This window comes from Moschus berezovskii, chromosome 4, assembly GCF_049115385.1.
Source record: "Moschus berezovskii isolate FMDL1 chromosome 4, NW_MosBer_1.0, whole genome shotgun sequence".
Taxonomy (NCBI): Eukaryota; Metazoa; Chordata; class Mammalia; order Artiodactyla; family Moschidae; genus Moschus; species Moschus berezovskii.
The window spans coordinates 46,733,178-46,753,709 of NC_142463.1; the positions used below are offsets into that span (position 1 = coordinate 46,733,178).

The following is a 20,532-nucleotide window of genomic DNA, read 5'->3' on the forward strand; positions in this document are numbered from 1 at the left end:
GCTACTCAAAGCTATGGTTTTTCTAGTAGTCATGACAGACGTGAGAGCTGGACCATAAAGAAGGCTGAGTGCCAAAGAAGTGATTATTTATAAATATACCTATATTAATAAAAAGATAAAGAAATAATGATAAAATTCTGATATGAGTAAAATAAATAGGTTCTCCATGAGATCCAAATATCAATCTTAATTAAAAAGAAAACAGAAGAAAATTAAAATTAGCCTTAAAAAATATTCACTAGAATGGATAGATGAATGGCTAGAAGCATGGGTGGGTAGAGAGGGGAGGGAACAGTAGGAAAGGGATGCAGTAAAAAAGGACAAGAGTTGGGTCCTCCTTATGTGTTCCTTATTCCCTAAAAAGCTAGGAAGAGGGACACGACCATCTTAAATCTTCTTGGTATTGTATCATGATCTTCATTCTACTTGCCTTCTAGACAGTCTGTAGTTTAACAATAATACCTTTGTTTTAGTCAAGATTTTATGCCTTTGGTTTCTTATCTCTAGTACCTCAAAAGAGGTAAAACATTGTGAATATATTACGACATGTTTAAGTTATAAAATACTACATCCATGTATAAGCTTTTACTATAGAAGAAAAGCTTCCTCTAAATCTCAGTTATCTGTTACTCAGAGAAAAATCAAATCACCTTACCTGATATTGATACCTTGCTTGTATATTTTACATGCATCAGAAGGCAGAATTCGGGAAAGTAAAGGCACTGTATTTGTAAAAAGAAAAGGTGAAAAATAACCACCTAAAGTTCTGAGACATTATAAATTTTTTAATTAGAAGAGCAGTAGTATAACATTTTACTATTTTATCAAAATTGTCATAATTTCCTTTAAAATAGTATTTTCCACTGAAAAATAATACACAAAGCAATTTTGAGCAACTTCAAATATCTACTATTTAAATGTAATTACCATCAGCACCACCCACCACCAAATACAAAAAAGAGTAGCAGAACCGATGCAGTGCCATTCTCGGTACATATTGCAGGATGCTACTGTTAGTGAGAAAACAAGGCCTTTTGGTAACTAAACCCTCCTGAAGGGGTAACCAGATAAACCTGGATCCTATCTAATTCTTTATATATAACTGCATAAAATACCAATAAAGTAATATGTGTAATAGAAAAATACACTTTTAGAGCTAGTTGAATTTGAGTTTGAATCCTAAATATATTGATTACTCAATAAGCTCAATATACATTAGTTTTAAAATTCTTAAAATGCAATCATACTACTGACTTACACATTTCTACATTCCAGTGTTGCTCACATTCATATCAAAAGCTATATTCTTATAGTTTTTTATTATTCATTATTTGCTATACTTTCAGGAAAGATGAGTTATTCTATGGATAAATAAATCTACATAACAGGCTATATAATTAAAATACCATATACCAAAAAAAGAAAAGAATGTGAAACTCAAAATTCTTGAAATTAAAGATCTCATCACATGTACAGGTGTATGTATGTGTGTGTGTTTATCTGTATAAGACATATTACATGTATATTTTATAAAACTCAAGTGTTTTAAAAATGGGTGATAAAAAGCAACCTGATTAGAAAGAAAGACCCTGGAGAAAACTGAAGGCTAGGTTTTTAGTTAACTTTTTCATAAGTTTTCTAAATTTTTGAATATTTTCTAATTAAAAGTTTTTTAATTCTTTAGAGGTTATTCAATCTAAATGATTACACCATTAAAGATAGTTTTCTAGACTTTTTATTTTATGAAAATGAGAGAAGTTTACAGCCCAGAGGGAGTATCAACTAAAAGTTACCCTGGTCAAAGAACATAAGATATCATTTTCCAATCAAATTCTTCCTGATATGAAACAACAGAAGTTAAGAAGAGTAATAACAGCATACGCATGTGCATGCTAAGTCGCTTCAGTCATGTCCAATTCTTTACAACCCCATGGACTGTAGCCTGACAGGCTTCTCGGTCCATGGGATTCTACAGGTAGGAATAATAGAGTGGGTTGCCATTTCCTTCTCCAATAATGGCATGCTGCTGCTGCTGCTGCTGCTAAGTCACTTCAGTCGTGTCCGACTCTGTGTGACCCCACAGACGGAAGCCCACCAGGCTCCCCTGTCCCTGGGATTCTCCAGGCAAGAACACTGGAGTGGGTTGCCATTTCCTTCTCCAATGTGTGAAAGTGAAAAGTGAAAGTGAGGTCGCTCAGTCATGTCCGACCCCTAGCGACCCCATGGACTGCAGCCCACCAGGCTCCTCCATCCATGGGATTTTCCAGGCAAGAGTACTGGAGTGGCTTGCCATTGCCTTCTCCGAATAATGGCATAAATCTGTATAAATGATAAAAGCACCTCTTTCTTATTAATTGAGATCTACTTTTTCCTGTTCTTAAATATTTGCTATAGTAAGAAAAAGATGATTGTAAGAAGCCAGCACTCTAACTTAATTTAAATTTATTACATCTTTTAAAGTAGTATGCTAAACTACAAAAGCAAAATTTAGAATCACAAACCAATATCCACTTATCAGAAAAGGAAGAAAGGGGGAATGTAGAGAAAAAAAAGAATTTGAAGATTGAAAAGCAAAAGTTAAAAAAAAAAAGAAGGTATATCATAGAGAAAAAAAGATTTCAATGCATTCCAAAAATAAAGCAATTAGAATTTTCCCAATTTTGTGATGACTTTTTCTTCCCCCATGTAAATTGAACAATTAGGCTCTCTATATCTTAAGTTATTTCAACTTCATCTGAGAGTCTAACACAGTACTCCAAAGGCAGTATAATCCACTGAACTGAAAAATAAATAATCTCTAAGCTTTCATTCTGGCTTTGCTATCACTTATTCCCTGATTTTAAGAAGAGTCTAGGGCTGATGTTTTCCATCTATAATATGCAAAAAAAAAAAAAAAGTCCTAAAAACAGGACAGATATTCTGTAGATTATGAGATAAAGAAAAAAAATCTATTAGTTTTTCGAAACATGCCATACACATAATGTTAAGTTTGCAGTGATTATAATACTGTAAATTATTTAACACTTCACATCACCTAAAGTGCTTCCTTCAAAAACATGATTTCGTTTCATCTACACCAGAACAAAGACTTGAAAATAGGTGGGGTGTTTATTCTTACTCCCACTTTTAAAATGAAAAAACCGAAGCTCAGGAAAAGTATGTGATTTTCCATGCCAAACAGGAGCCAGTACTTTTTTTCAGGCTTTTCTATACCTAAAAACTCACTCTGGAATAATTTAGTTGCCTTCAGACTTGCTATTAACCAAGTCTGAGGCTATTTTTAGCCAAATACTGAAGGAGAAAGAGTAGAGTTTTTGTGCTCCACTACCACTAAACTAAACTTAGCCCTGGATCTCAATATTTAACTTGCCCTTATTTCTGGGTTGTCTTTTTCTTTTTCTTTTTTTTTATATCAGGGGCTTTCACAAGGGAGGAAGCATGCCTAAACTCTAGAAAAAAGTTTGATAAGCAAATCTTGTATCAGAGATTGTCCAATGTTTTTTAATCCAAAGCATCTAAACTAAATCTAGCCAATGAGTTTAGTTTTTAGAATGACAGACGATATCCAACCATCAGGTGCTAATAAGGTAACATGAAATCAGTAAAAACCTTTATCAACAATGAACCAGATGTGCTAACTTTCTTGCGTCAAAGTCAAGTTCTCAGAGAAGCAATACATTTTTTAAAAAATAATTTTTATTATATTTTGCCCATGTCATGGAGCATGTGGGATCTCTGTTCTCCAATCAGGGATTGAACCCAATGCCCGCTGCTCAAAGTCTTAACCACTGGACCACCAGGGAAGTCCCATAAGCAATATTTTAAACAAGTACCTCAGTGGTTACATAATAAACTTGATTATACAATAGTTACAATGCATTTACAACTACAGATAATATGCACAGTATCAGGAGTAATTATATACATTTCAATTTGTTCATGTAATTGAAATGCCACTTTTAAAATATTTTAGAATATTTTGCTCAGCAAGATAAAGTGACAATTTTAGAATTCAAAACACTAACAGTTTCTAAGACAGTCAATTAAAGAGCGAGTATACTGAAGGATCACCAAGAATGACTGGGGTCTTTATAGATAGAAAAAAAACAGTGAAAAAAATAGTATCCAGCCTTTAGACCAATCTAACTTGGAGCTCTTTTATTACATAATGCTATTACATCTCTTTTTCTTTTGGTATTCTAGGACACTGGGACTTCCGAATGATAGAGCATAAAGCATTATCAGAGTTAAGAAAATCTTGGGTGAGTTTTTTTGGCCACACCACGGCACTTGTGGGATATCTCAGTTCTCCACAAGGGATTGAATCTGGGCCAGAGTCAGTGGTAAAGAGTTCACTTACAATGCCGGTGACAGAGTTTAACCCCTAGGTCAGGAAGATCCCCTGGAAAAGGAAATGGCAACCCATTCCAGTATTCTTGCCTGGAGAATTCCATGGACAGAGGACCCTAGTGGACTATAGTCCATGTGGTCACAAAAAGAGTCAGATGGGACACAGTGACTAAACAACAACAACACCTACAACAGGAGTGAAAGCCCAGAATCCAAACTACTAGACCACCAGGGAACTCCCGCGTATGTGATTTTGATGGAGTCAAAACTAGCCTGATGAACTAAAGTTGTAACTGATTATATTTAGGGATTAAAATTTTATGTTTAGAGATTAAACAAACCAGAAACATCTTAATCACCCATCTCATAAAGTATTATGCTGCTGTTTTTTATAAAAAGGAAGTACTTCTTCATGAACTAAAATATAAGATATTTATGATAGATTAAGTAAAAATGACAAAATACATAATAATATTGTATGATTTCATTTAAAAAACTAATGCTGAGGCTGCTGCTGCTGCTGCTGCTAAGTCACTTCAGTCGTGTCCGACTCTGTGTGACCCCATAGACGGAAGCCCACCAGGCTCCCCCGTCCCTGGGATTCTCCAGGCAAGAACACTGGAGTGGGTTGCCATTTCCTTCTCCAATGTGTGAAAGTGGAAAGTGAAAAGTGAAAGTGAAGTCGCTCAGTCGTGTCCGACCCTTAGCGACCCCACGGACTGCAGCCTACCAGGCTCCTCCATCCATGGGATTTTCTAGGCAATAGTAATGGAGTGGCTTTCCATTGCCTTCTCCGAATGCTGAGGCTGCTGCTAAGTCACTTCAGTCGTGTCCGACTCTGTGTGACCCCATAGACGGAAGCCCAACAGGCTCCCCCATCCCTGGGATTCTCCAGGCAAGAACACTGGAGTGGGTTGCCATTTCCTTCTCCAATGTGTGAAAGTGAAAAGTGAAGTCGCTCAGTCGTGTCCGACCCTTAGCGACCCCATGGACTGCAGCCTACCAGGCTTCTCCATCCATGGGATTTTCTAGGCAAGAGTACTGGAGTGGCTTGCCATTGCCTTCTCCACATATACATATATACATTTATAGTTATATGTGTGTACACATGTTCATAAACATATAAGAGAGTTTGAAAATATTCATATGAAACATTAATAGTCCTCCCTAGAGTGGTCTCTGTCAATGTCTGATTTACTGTTATGATTATTTTATGATTTATTTTTATGATTATTTTGGTGATAATAAGCATTCAAATGTTTAATCATAAAGACTAATTCAAATGCTTTAAAAAACACACATAAGCACACTATATCCAATTTATATATAGATTACATTAAAAAATGTTTAACCCAAAAGTCAGTTGTTTGGAGAGTTATTTATTTAGTAAAGTATAGGTCACTAGGATCAAACTTCCTATTTGGACACAAAAGTTTTCTAAGTAGACTCATGTTTAAAATGAGGAAGAGAAAAAACTTACCTTACTGAGGTAAACCAAAAATGACTGTAAAATATCTAGGAATTAACATCTTTTATAAATAAGTGGGATGGTGTGCAACCAAACAATATGTTAAGACAGTGGCTATAAAGTATGCAATAAAAGCAGCAAAAGTGATTGAAAGATGACAAAATATACAAAATCAATTAATTTTAACCAAATTCTCACAATTAGGTATCTAAATACTATATGTGAAATTTCCCTAAATTTGGTAATCGAATAATCCCATAGTTATTCTTCTCTTCTCTCGGAAAATTCCTCACAGTAAATTATTATATTTGAACCAGCATTTAATTTTTAATAAGACAATTTTTTACCTTAAAAAAATAATTATGGAAGTTACTAATCAGATTGGGATAATTAAATATTACTGTAGGAATTTATGGGCTTCCCTGGTGGCTCAGATGGTAAACAATCTGCCTGCACTGTGGTAGACCTGGGTTCAATCCCTGGTTTGGGAAGATCCACTGACTGGAGAAGGGAATAGCAACCCACTCCAGCATTCTTGCCTGGAGAATTCCATGGACAGAGGAGCCTAGCAAGCTATAGTCCATGGGGTCTCAAAGAGTCAGACAGAACTAAGCAACTCACACACACACAGGGCTTTATAACCATTATATTCAACATGATGAAAAATATTTAACTTTCCTTATGGCAAGTATTGGTTATTTTAACATTTCTATATAATAGTTATTTTTGCACTTGCATTTTTGCATACCTACGTATTTTACAGTAAAACATAGCACATTCTTACCCCAGCTTTGAAAATCCCAGTGAAGTTCGAGATAAAAGTCACCTAGCTGAGAAATGAAATATGCATAATTAGTAAATGCATACCTTAGTTAACAACTCTTATACCTACTTGACATTTTGCTTCAAAAAAAATCTGTTATCATTAAAGATCTATAGACAAATAGGAAATAATTTCAATTATGGGGTTGGAGAAAGAACCAAAATATATATATATATGGTTATTACTTAAAATAATATTACAATAGTAGACATTACTACACTTATCTACAAAGGAAAATACATACCACTCTAGATTTTACAGGAACATTTTAATCACATAAAACTGATAGGTATTTAAATTTGCATCAATAAATATTCCACTTCTCAGTATAACCAAAACGAGTAGTATTGTGAAAATAGTTAATAACTTTAGAAGTGTTATTAAAAACAACTTCTGAAATGATTACTGTGTAGGCTCATAATGATCTAACAAAATCATTCACTGCAACAGAAACCTTTTTTTTATAAAGTGATAACACAAGTTTTCTAAATCTGAAATAATCTGTCATCATATTATCTATAGACAATGCTTTTATTTCTTAAATTAGAAGCTAAACAACAAAAATTATAACTGTTCAAGGAACTATTAATCAAATAGTCTCAAAAAATTTTATCCCTTGAGATTTCAAAAAATAGCATACCTAAAAGAAGACATAGTCATAGGTCTTTCTCCCACAGTTTTTTCAGGCATCCAAAATAAAGAGAAAAAAATAACAGAAAACAAACCTCTCTCCCTTTCTGTACCATTACACCCAGTTCTAGCATCATGAAGTAGGACAGACAAAGAGTTTTGTAACAGACAGAAAATGCAAACTGCCCCTACTAGCAGTAGCAGCTTCTGCTCATAGAAAATTTTTGAATCCAAAGGACAAAGGAAAATTACTTCCATTAATTATCACTTACCTTCTTTTTTCTTAGAGTTGTTACCTAATTTATTGAAAGCAATAATTACTTACCTATCTTCTAAATTCAAAGCAAATAATGCTTCCCATAAGATTACACACTATAATCAGTATTTTTTAATGTCATAATTGCTTAATTGAAGCAGGATCTTTACTATTTCTTGACCTTTAATAATTAGCGAAAAATTAAACTGCATTTTTAAAATGCGTAAAAGTACACTTGTAATTACAGTTTAGGTACAAAATCAGTCAAGAAATTCAGCTTACCTCTTTCAGGGCTTTTAGTAATCGAGGTCGTTTTTCTTCAACACTTTCCCTGGATTGCTGCTTAAGCTTCCTTAAAAGAGCTGTAACTAAAATTTAAATTTTAAAAAAATTTTAATTTAAAATAATTTTTTCCATGTTAGATTGCTAATTATACCTCAAAAAAATTGTGGGAAAAATGTCACCATTCTAAGAAACACCACTGGCTTATTACACACAGATAGTATACAGATACTGTGAATATGTTACAAAATACCTTTGGCAAATCTGTTATGATCCTCAAGAAAAACTGAAAGGAGATATCTCAACATCAACTTACAGTCATACTAGCTCTAGTGGTTTTTAATCATCAGCAGGGCTTCATCTGACTGAGTCAAGATTACTAACCTCAGTCAGATGCAGTGTGCTATGGTTAACACTGATCTAAATAATCTCAAAGATAGAAAATCTCAAAAATCATACTAGATACCATTTTTATTTTTTTTTTAGATACTATTTTTCTAAAAATATAAGTATCTACAAAATGTTACCAGTTGCATCTGTTCTTCTTTCACTTGATATTGTACTTTCTCTCATAAAAAATACTAAAATGAATCCTATTCTATCCGTAAAAAGAACTTCTGACTCTAAAAAAAAAAAACCCTGAAACGCTCCAGTGTCTTCTCAGTAATTAACAGACATTTAGACAAATTGCTTAAGTGCAAACCACAGCTTTACTACTTATTAGCTGTGTCAATATGGAACACTTAATTTCCCTAAACTTCAGTTTCTTTTTTTCACTTGTCAAGTAAGAATACATCTATATTAAAATCTATAGTAAATCTCAAGTAAAATCTACTATAAAGAGTTACTATAGAGGCTCAATATAAACCGCTTACTACTGTGCCTGCAATTAGGTAAACAGAAGTTTTATTACAGTGAAGGTCTAAAATATACCAGCAAACTCAATCAATCTCTCACATTTACTGAAATAAGGGAAAATATTAGCCTTGAATAAAATGAGATAAAAAATGTATTAGTGGGGTGGAGAATGTATACATCAATACATGGTGAAAGAGGAGAGTGAAAAAGTTGGCTTAAAACTCAACATTCAGAAAACTAAGATCATGGCAGCCAGTGCCATCACTTCACGGCAAATAGAAGCGGAAATAGTGGGAACAGTGGCTGACTTTATTTTTGGGGGCTCCAAAATAACTGCAGATGGTGAATGCAGCCATGAAATTAAAAGACACTTACTCCTTTGGAAGGAAAGTTATGAACAACCTAGGCAGCATATTAAAAAGCAGAGACATTACTTTGTCAACAAAGGTCCGTCTAGTCGAGGCTATGGTTTTTCCAGTAGTCATGTATGGAAGTGAGAGTTGGACTTTAAAGAAAGCTGAGTGCCGAAGAATTGATGCTTTTGAACTGTGGAGTTGGAAAAGACTCTTGAGAGTCCCTTGGACTGCAAGGAGATCCAACCAGTCCATCCTAAAGGAGATCAGTCCTGGGTGTTCATTGGAAGGACTGATGTTGAAGCTGAAACGCCAATACTTTGGCCACCTGATGCGAAGAGCTGACTCATTTGAAAAGACCCTGATTGAGGGCAGGAGGAGAAGGGGACGACAGGGGATGAGATGGTTGGATGGCATCACTGACTTTATGGACATGGGTTTGGGTAAACTCCAGGAGTTGGCGATGGACAGGGAGGCCTGGTGTGCTGTGGTTCATGGGGTCGCAAAGAGTTGGACACGACTGAGCAAGTGAACTGAACTAATGCTAAAATGAAAACTTCAGCTATCTACAATCCTCAAATAAAAATTTTTTCTGGTCTATAAAATCCAAAAAATCTAAGGACCAATTACCTAGATAAATTAGGATTCTTTACAGATTCAAATTTATATGACTCTGACTAACCTTCATGTTTGTTATAATTTAATATCAAACTATATTATCTAAGTATAGTAGAATTCTCTCTATAATTCTTCTCTAGTATAAATGCAAATAGTTTAATAAATGTTTATTCAATCTACCTTTACTTCAGATTCAAACAGACCCCCGTACACATAAAGAAAATAATTAATGCCTAAAAAGCAAAGGTATCTTAATTAAAAGCTGAAACTATATAGTTTCCATCAACTAAATATACTATAACTGACTGAAAACCTTCAATACATAGAAAATTATTAAAATGACCAAATATTATTAAAAATGTAATAACAACAACTACATATAACATAGTAATGTGTGCAAAGAGATTCCTGTTCTATGATATTTCACATTAAAATATAACATCAACTTATGGAGACACTCAGAACACAATTAGACAAAATTATTAGCATATCTGGGGGAGTCAATATTTGTACTCCCATATTATAAGAATCTTATTAACAGTGATTGACAATTAAAATAAAATTAGCTTTAGAGGATTTAAATGGTATTAGAATTCATGTGGCTTCCCCAGGGGCTAAGCAGTAAAGAATTCGCCTACAATGCAGGAGCCACAGGAGATGCGGGTTGATCCCTGGGTTGGGAAGATCCCCTACATGGCAACCCACTACAGTATTCTTGCCTAGAGAATCCCATGGACAGAGGAACCTGGCGGGCTACAGCCCATAGGGTGGCAAAGAGTTGGACATGACTGAAGTGACTGAGCACACACGCACAGACAGAATTCACACAAAGACTCAAATGAAGAACTCCAATAAGGCACAATTAATTTCTCCTTCCTTCTTCCCTCATATAAAGTACTTTTAAATTTTCCAGTTTGTGTGTCTAAAGCCTTTGGAAATATACCCTACTGCTCTGAGTATCACTTAAATGTGTATCTTCTGCCTTCCACTTCCTTCTATGCTCCAGTCTATTTCCCTCTTTTTATTTGGACAGTTCTACCTGGATATACTGGGCTTTCCCAGTGGCACAGCAGGAGACATGGGCTCGATACCTGGGTTGGGAAGATCCCCTGGAGGAGGGCACAGCAATCCACTCCAGTATTCTTGCCTGGAGAATACCATGGACAAAGAACCCTGGCAGACTACAGTTCATAGTGTTGCCAAGAGTCAGACACAACTGAAGCAACTTAGCACAGCAAAGCACCCTGGATATACTACAGAAAACTCAACAAACCTAACCCCAAATTAATTAAAACCCATATTGTTCTTTTTCCTATTTTCTGTATATCAATTAAATTAATGAGACAGCCATTGACCCATGATAAAGGATTTGCTGCTGCTGCTAAGTCGATTCAGTCGTGTCCGACTCTGTGCGACCCCATAGACGGCAGCTGACCAGGCTCCGCCGTCCCTGGGATTCTCCAGGCAAGAACACTGGAGTGGGTTGCCATTTCCTTCTCCAATGTGTGAAAGTGAAGTCGCTCGATCGTGTCCGCCTAGTAGCGACCTCATGGATTGCAGCCCACCAGGCTCCTCTGTCCATGTGATTTTCTAGGCAAGAGTACTGGAGTGGCTTGCCATTGCATTCTCCGATAAAGGATTTGGAATTACTCCAAATCAACATTACTCAACATTAACGTAAATTGCACATCCCTACCACGTTTCTAATCCATCTGTTAGGTACTTAAGAGACAACAGACAGTCCCTACTCTAATGAAGCTTACTGCTTAATGGAAGTTACAGGTAGCATTTTGGCATAGTATACAGGCAGAGAAGGCTTCCTTATATTTGAACTGAGATCTGAAGAATTATGAGGAGCTGGGCCAAAAGGGGAAGGATATACGAATATGAGAAACTTAAAAGTTAGTAACTGACATACAGAAACCACGTGGAAAGAACAAGATAAGGATAGAGATGAAAAAGTGACATTACCACACTGGATCTGATAAACCAAGTTAAAGATTTTGGTCTTTATTCTAAGAATAAGAATTTTTAAAGAGTTTTAAATAGGAAAATAACACGACTAGAAGAGTAAACTAGAAGAAAATATAATAACAATGGTCATCACTGGGTGAAATTATTACTGTTTTTTCCTTAATAATTTCCTAATTTTCTACAACAAATGTCATTGATGATGGTTTAGTCATTGAGTAATGTCCAATTCTTTGCAACCCCATGGACAGTAGCCTACCAGCCTCCTCTGTCCATGGGATCTTCCAGGCAAGAATACTGGAGTGAGTTGCCATTTCCTTCTCCAGGAGAACTTCCTGACCCAGGGATCAAACCCAGGTCTCTTGCATTGCAGGTGGATTCTTTACCAACTGAGTCACCAAGTGACCAAAAATCACCGCTTTTTTCCTTAATAATTTCCTCATTTTCTACAACGAATGTCATTACTTTCTTTAAAAAAATATTTTAAAGTTTTGAGCATCTCAGGAAAGTGATAATAAATAAAAATCTAATATAATACTTTTCAGAAAAATTTTAATTCTTGATTAATCTCAAATCTTCCTTGCAGTTTTAATTTTCTTCATTAATTCACTGAACAAATACATGTACCAAACACTGTTCTAGGAGCCAGAAATGAAAGGATGAATAAGAAACATATTGATGACTTGAGTTTTCACAAAGCTTATATGATACACTATGAGGAAAAGGCATTGCAAGAAAGCAAAAGATACACAGATGTAAAGAACAGACTTTTGGATTCTGTGGGAGAAGGCAAGGGTGGGATGATTTGCGAGAACAGCATTGAATACATGTATATTATCATATGTGAAATAGATCGCCAGTCCAGGTTCGATGCGGGGTCAGGGCTGGTGCACTGGGATGACCCTGAGGGATGGGATGGGGAGAGGGGTGGGAGGGGAGGTTCAATATGGGGGACACATGTACACCCATGGCTGATTCATGTCAATGTATGGCAAAAACCAATACAATATTGTAAAGTAATTAGCCTCCAATTAAAATTAATTAATTTAAAAAAATGAACCATTATTTAGAAGTGTGCTGAGTACTGCAAAGGAAAAGAGTGGCCCACTTTGAAAATAATTAAGAGAAGTTAAGCTACTTAATGAACTGGGGAAAAAAAATACAAAGTTGAAACCCAAATGAAGACTATCAGTTCCTGATAAGGCTGCAAACCAACACACATTGCTCTTTCTTTCCTTCCAAACTAACTTTTGATGTGCTACAAAAATAAGACAGAGGCTAACAGAATCCTAAAGCTACTCTTACACAAATATATCATAATGATACATATATATATACCCGTATAAACCATGAGTAACTCCTGGAGAGACAAAAGACAACTAGGTCTCAGAATAGCTAAGATTTACAGCATAGTATACAGGCAGATGTAGGGAACAGACAAATAAAGGGAATCAAAAGGTACCAACGTCTAGTTATACAATAAACAATTCATGGGGATATAACATACAGCATGATGACTATTATAGTTAACAATACTGTACTGCATATTCGAAAGTTGCTAAGAGTAGATCTTAAAAGCTCTCGTCACAAGAAAAACAGAAGTACTGTAACTATGTATGGTGACAGGTATTAACTAGATTTATTACAGTGATCATTTTGCAATACACAAAAATAATATGTTGTACAACTGAAACTAATATAATTTTGTATGTCTAAATATTTTATTTAGGTACATTTATATATATATGGTAATATATATATAGTCAAGAATAATTCATACATAAGTTTATAAGTAGCTGCAAATTTTTCATAGTATGGAAAGTTACACCAAATGAAAATTATGTCAAATGCATTTCATATTTTTAGATCCATAACAACAATAGTAATTTATATTGCTTACTCATCTGTCTATCTCCATAACTGATGGCTTCCGCCAGCGGGCTCCATCCCTGAGCATTTTTCACCTTTACTGGAGCATTGTGAGCCAAAAGTAAATGGGCACATTCTGAAACATAGAACAGTAATAATATCAAACATCATGCAATTTTCAGAATCTCTAAATTAAAAAATCATGTAAAAATTCAAGGTATCAAGTTAATATAAACAGATCTATGAAATAAGCACTGAACTATAGAGAATTAAGTAATTTTTAAAATTCCTATGTATCTAACCATGTTATTTCAAATCCTTAGATTCAAGAATTATCTATTCTAGTACCTAAAAATAAATTGCCTCTACAAAGAAAATATTATGTTCCCTAATAATTATTCCCAATGATATTTTAAGAATGTTTCCATATTATAAAAAATAATCCAAGAAACTCAATAGTAATTTACATAAAAACTTCTACTAACTAATAAGACCCAGAAGAGGACTATCTGCAAGGTCAAATAGAAAGTTCATCATTTATTTCAAGGGGAAAAAGAGTATTTGCAAAAAGAATCACTGATGTTTCCATAAGCTCTTATTTTTCCAATTTTATGCTTGCTTAGTTCAGAAAAATACCCAAAGGGGACAAAAGTCTGTTTATGATTATAAGGACGAATCTGGACAGTCTTTCCAGTAATCAAAAAAAGTAATAAAAAGGTAAAAAAAATAATCAAAAAAGGTAATTTTAAAAAAGGTATACTTGGCTCACCATCCAGCCCAGGCACAGTTGCCTGAAACTTAAGAGAAACACTGAAGACTGCCACAAGAGACAGGATTTACATTAAAAAATCTATGATCAAGACAAGTTTCCAAAACACTGGATTTTGAGGGGGCTGGTCACACGGCATGCAGGATCTTATTTTCCCATGAATGATCTTAGTTCCCCAACCAGGATCAAACCTGCACCCCCTGCAATGGAAGCATGGCGTTCTAACCACTGGACCACCAGGGAATTCCCAACACTGGATATTTTAGGATGCATGCAGGGATCTCAGGCTCTTGGATCTTAGCTAGTAAGTTCAGGGGTGGTGGTTTTAAGTCATCACGGTCAATATTTCCAGTTATTCATGGGAAAATTAATTTACATAGTACTTCATCAATGGATTTTGTGCTTTCAACTGTTTTATCTATATAATACTTGCTGTTTCCAAGTCAGTAGCTAGGGCATCTCCAACATCAACATTAAGGATATGTGGTAATCTGAAGCAAGTCTTACAATAAGAACTAACATAATATATGACAACATGAATAAAAGATTTCTACAATAGGGAAAAAAACGTCTAAGGTATAGACCTTTGTATAGGCTGAGGAAATTTTTCTTAAATTAAAAATAATAAGCATATTAACGGGCAGGAAAACATCTGAAACAAGGCTCATGGGAAATTTAAGATACGTATCCAACTTAAATTCTCTAAATGAATGATTCATTCATTCAATCAGTCTTTTATCATATATTTATCAAGTGCCTATTATATGCCATTTCTAAGTTCTAGGTCCTAGATATAAGCAGTGAGAAGAAAGATAATCAGAGAGCTCACATACTATGTTAAAATATAATTAGGTAAAGTAGTAAATTTTAAAAAAATGTTAAGTGCTCTGAAGAAAATAAGAGTGTTATAACAGTTGTAATGCAAGTGAGCTGAGGTGGAAGAAGAATGGTATTAGCACTATTCCTAGTAATAGAAGAAATATCTACACTAGCTGGAAATTATATTGAGTAAGTAAAACAAATACAGAAATTTCACAAAGGTGTTTAAGAAAGTCTGCTAGTAGTATATAGAAATATATGTACACTGAAATCTCCTTTAAGTATAATGTTCTTCTCCATTTCAACTCAAATCCATAAGTGAAAATCTTCCTAGCCAACATGGCCAATAAACCCACCAGAAATTCAGAAAAAATTAAGACTTCACTAGTGAAAAACAAGTTATTCAGTAGGTTAGGATGAGTAAAAGAAGTAAATACAAGTATGTAAGTTGTAGGGTTCAGTTCAGTTCAGTTCAGTCGCTCAGTCGTGTCCGACTCTTTGCGACCCCATGAATCACAGCACTCCAGGCCTCCCTGTTCATCACCAACTCCCGGAGTTCACTCAAACTCATGTCCATCGAGTCGGTGATGCCATCCAACCATCTCATTCTCTATCGTCCCCTTATCCTCCCACCCCCAATCCCTCCCAGCATCAGAGTCTTTTCCAGTGAGTCAACGCGTCGCATGAGGTGGCCAAAGTATTGCAGCTTCAGCTTTAGCATCAGTCCTTCCAATGAACACCCAGGATTGATCTCCTTTAGAATGGACTGGTTGGATCTCCTTGCAGTCCAAGGGACTCTCAAGAGTCTTCTCCAGCACCACAGTTCAAAAGCATCAATTCTTTGGCGATCAGCTTTCTTTACAGTCTAACTCTCACATCCATACATGACCATTGGAAAAACCATAGCCTTGACTAGACGGACCTTTGTTGGCAAAGTAACGTCTCTACTTTTTAATATACTATCTAGGTTGGTCATAACTTTCCTTCCAAGGAGTAAGCGTCTTTTAATTTCATGGCTGCAATCAGCATCCACAGTGATTTTGGAGCCCAAAAAATAAAGTCTGACACTGTTTCCACTGTTTCCCCATCTATTTCCCATGAAGTGATGGGACCAGATGCTCAAAATTCTACAAGTTAGGCATCAGCAACATGTGAACCGTGAACTTCCAAATGTTCAAGCAGGTTTTAGAAAAGGCAGAGGCACCAGAGATCAAATTGCCAATGTCCGCTGGATCATGGAGAAAGCAAGAGAGTTCCAGAAAAACATCTATTTCTGCTTCATTGACTATGCCAAAGCCTTTGACTGTGTGGATTACAACAAACTGTGGAACATTCTGAAAGAGATGGGAATATCAGACCACCTGACCTGCCTCTTGAGAAACCTGTATATAGGTCAGGAAGCAACAGTTAGAACTGGTCATGGAACAACAGACTGGTTCCAAATAGGAAAAAGAATACGTCAAGGTTGTATATTGTCACCCTGCAAAAGGTGTACGTCAAGGTTGTATATTGTCACCTTGCTTATTTAACTTATATGCAGAGTACATCATGAGGAACGCTGGTCTGGAAGAAGCACAAGCTGGAATCAAGATTGCTGGGAGAAATATCAATAACCTCAGATATGCAGATGACACTACCCTTATGGCAGAAAGTGAAGAGGAACTCAAAAGCCTCTTGATGAAAGTGAAAGAGGAGAGTGAAAAGGTTGGCTTGAAGCTCAACATTCAGAAAACAAAGATCCTGGCATCTGGTCCCATCACTTCATGGGAAATAGATGGAAAAACAGTGGAAACAGTGTCAGACTGTTTTTTTGGGCTCCAAAATCACTGCAGATGCTGATTGCAGCCATGAAATTAAAAGACGCTTGCTCCTTGGAAGGAAAGTTATGACCAACCTTGATAGTATATTAAAAAGCAGAGACATTACTTTGCCAACCAAGGTCCGTCTAGTCAAGGCAATGGTTTTTCCCGTGGTCGTGTATGGATGTGAGAGTTGGACTGTGAAGAAGGCTGATCGCCGAAGAATCGATGCTTTTGAACTGTGGAGTTGGAGAAGACTCTTGACAGTCCCTTATACTGCAAGGAGATCCAACCAGTCCATTCTAAAGGAGATCAATCCTGGATGTTCATTGGAGGGACTGATGCTAAAGCTGAAACTGCAATACTTTGGCCACCTCATGCGACGCGTTGACTCACTGGAAAAGACTCTGATGCTGGGAAAGTTTGGGGGCGGGAGGAGAAGGGGACGACGGAGAATGAGATGGCTGGATGGCATCACCGACTCTGTGGACATGAGTTTGAGTGTACTCCAGGAGTTGGTGATGGACAGGGAGGCCTGGCGTGCTGTGGTTCATGGGGTCGCGGAGAGTCGGACACGACTGAGCGACTGAACTGAACTGAACTGAACTGAGAGTACATCATGAGGAACGCTGGGCTGGAAGAAGCACAAACTGGAATCAAGATTGCCGGGAGAAATATCAATAACCTCAGATATACAGATGACACCACCCTTATGGCAGAAAGTGAAGAGGAACTCAAAAGCCTCTTGATGAAAGTGAAAGAGGAGAGTGAAAAGGTTGGCTTGAAGCTCAACATTCAGAAAAAAAAAATTTGTAGGGTATCTCTCTCTAAATTAATCAACAAATGTTTGAATGCCCTGGAATTTGTACTGTGTTTACAAATACACATACAAATAAAAAGTGCCCTTCAACAATGAAATCACTAAAGACACAGCACATCTCTAAAGGAGAAGATAAAAGAGAACAGAGTAGCACAGACTGAACGGTGGTAGAATGTAAAATTGCTGTACAAAATTAAATATAAGGGAGATGTTTTATCTTCCACTACCTATTTCAGTCTCATGCCTATGCAACCAAATACCAAAAATATTAAAAGGTCAAATAGGAAAAAGTAGAAAAAGAATATACAACTGGAAAAATGTAAATGGAAAATTATAAATTGATAGGTATATTAATGGCTGTACCTATTCTATATGAAAAGGACTCAGGAAGAGCAAAAACTGATATTATTTGTAGATCATGAATAATCCAACCAAGTGTTTCCTAAAATATGTTTCACAGAACTCTAGTTTCTCAAGATACTTTTAAAACAGAGAAAATACCAAGTGAAGAGGAATTAAAAAGCCTCTTGATGAAAGTGAAAGAGAGTGAAAAGGTTGGCTTGAAGCTCAACATTCAGAAAACAAAGATCATGGCATACGGTTCCATCAATTCATGGGAAATAGATGGGGAAACAGTGGAAACAGTGTCAGACTTTTTTGGGGGGGGGCTCCAAAATCACTGTGGATGCTGACTGCAGCCATGAAATTAAAAGACGCTTACTCCTTGCAAGGAAGGTTATGACCAACCTGGATAGTGTATTAAAAAGCAGAGACGTTACTTTGCCAACAAAGGTCCATCTAGTCAAGGCTATGGTTTTTCCAGTGGTCATGTGTGGATGTGAGAGTTGGACTGTGAAGAAAGCTGATCGCTGAAGAATTGATGCTTTTGAACTGTGGTGCTGGAGAAGACTCTTGAGAGTCCCTTGGACTGCAAGGAGATCCAACCAGCCCATTCTAAAGGAGATCAGTCCTGGGTGTTCATTGGAAGGACTGATGCTAAAGCTGAAACTGCAATACTTTGGCCACTTCATGCGACGAGTTGACTCACTGGAAAAGACTCTGACGCTGGAAGGGATTGGGGACGGGAAGAGAAGGGGACGACAGAGAATGAGATGGCGGGATGGCATCACCGACTCGATGGACATGAGTTTGAGTGAACTCCAGGAGTTGGTGTGCTGGAGGCCTGGCGTGCTGTGATTCATGGGGTCGCAAAGTGTCAGACACGACTGAGTGACTGAACTGAACTGAACTGATAGGGAACAATAACGCTATAAAAGAAGGCTCCAGTTCAGAATGTCACAGTGAATATTAGCACCTCAAAAGTGCTAAGAAGGTCCACAATTAAAAAAAAAAAAAACCTGCTTAATATGTATTAAGCCGCTATTTTCCAAATCACTATTTTCCTCTAAAAATTATTTCCCATGAAACAAATGTTCTGTGAAACAATTTTGGACAGGCCGATACAATCCTATGATGAAATATAGCAAAACCTACTCCACCAAAAATTAGGACCTAGGACAGTAAATATGTTTCATTTCACATTCAAATTCTGGTAAATCTATATTTATTATTAAAGTGTTAAATTTAGAATAGCAATCAGACTTGGCATCAAATTAACTATGACTATCACAAAAATAGGAGGGAAGCAGGCTACATGTTAGCTAACTTTGATTTAGACCAATTTCTTTTCAAACGATTCACAGTGAGAAGGGAGCAATGCCAGTCACCATAATGATTAGGAATCCAGGTTCTGACGTAAGATACTCCAAGTTCAAGCCAAAACTCTGCTACTTCTCCCTGGGAAAGTTGCTTAACATCTCAGAGCTAACTTTTTTCATCTGTAAAATGGCAACAATGATATCTTCTTCACATGGTTGCTATGTTAAATGAGTAAACATGTGTAAAGCCCTGAAAAAGCATCTAGCATATTGTAAATGAATAATTTCAGTTATTTTCTAAAGTTCTGATCCAATGTTCTTCAAAAGAAGGCATAAGCCTTTATTGGTCAAATTTAGCTAACTATATCTTTCTTTTCGCCAATGTGTAGAGACTATCATGGTCTGCCCTAGCAAAAGTCCTGCTAAATTGCTAAATATTCTTCCTCTGTATTCTTGATACCCTCTTCTACTCCAACTCTCTCCCAGAGTCAGTCTCACTAAAGCTAATTTTATATGAGTAACTACATATCCCAAACACAATTCATGAGATCGCTAGTCACTCATCACTGTGACTTGGCTGAAGATGAACTAGCCCAATCAAACTTTCTGTTCAGAAATTCAGGAACCTAAGAAATTGAACTATTAGGTGGAGAACACTGAAATCAGAAAGTCTTCAATATTCAGGAACTTAGAACACTTATTTTGGATCATGGTCAATTTCAACAAACAGAGAAAAATCAATCAAGAAAAGACAGAATATTATATATATAAATAAAAACAGCAGATACACCATAAGAAAGAGACAAGATGATTCATATCCGTTCCGTTCCGTCACTCAGTCGTGTCCGACTCTTTGCGACCCCATGGACTGTAGCCTACCAGGCTTCTCCGTCCATGGGGTTCTCCAGGCAAGAATACTGGAGTGGGTTACCGTTTCCTTCTCCAGGGGATCTTCCCAACCCAGGGATCGAACCCGGGTCTCCCGCATTGGAGGCAGACGCTTTAACCTCTGAGCCAGATGGATAGATATACATACATATATGAAGGGAAGGAAGGAGGAAGGTAGTGGGAGGGGAGGGGAGGGAAGAAAGGAAGGGAAGAGAGAGGAAGGAAGGAAGGAGGGAGGGGAGAGACGGGGAGGAAGGGGGAAATGATAGCTGATCTCCCAAACTGTCTTTGTTACTACTCT

General features: G+C 36.5%; 1 protein-coding gene across 1 annotated transcript in view; it reads right to left on the minus strand.

Moving 5' to 3' along the window:
- The window catches only part of ANKRD13C (ankyrin repeat domain 13C), a 101,606-nt gene that overhangs the window by 45,922 nt on the left and 35,152 nt on the right, over window positions 1-20,532 (minus strand). Inside the window, exons 3-6 of the mRNA XM_055402288.2 lie at window positions 13,510-13,614; window positions 7,810-7,895; window positions 6,603-6,648; window positions 656-722 (exon numbers count right to left, since the gene is read on the minus strand). Coding sequence (XP_055258263.1) covers window positions 656-722; window positions 6,603-6,648; window positions 7,810-7,895; window positions 13,510-13,614 — 304 coding nt within the window. The remainder of the gene's footprint in view (window positions 1-655; window positions 723-6,602; window positions 6,649-7,809; window positions 7,896-13,509; window positions 13,615-20,532) is intronic.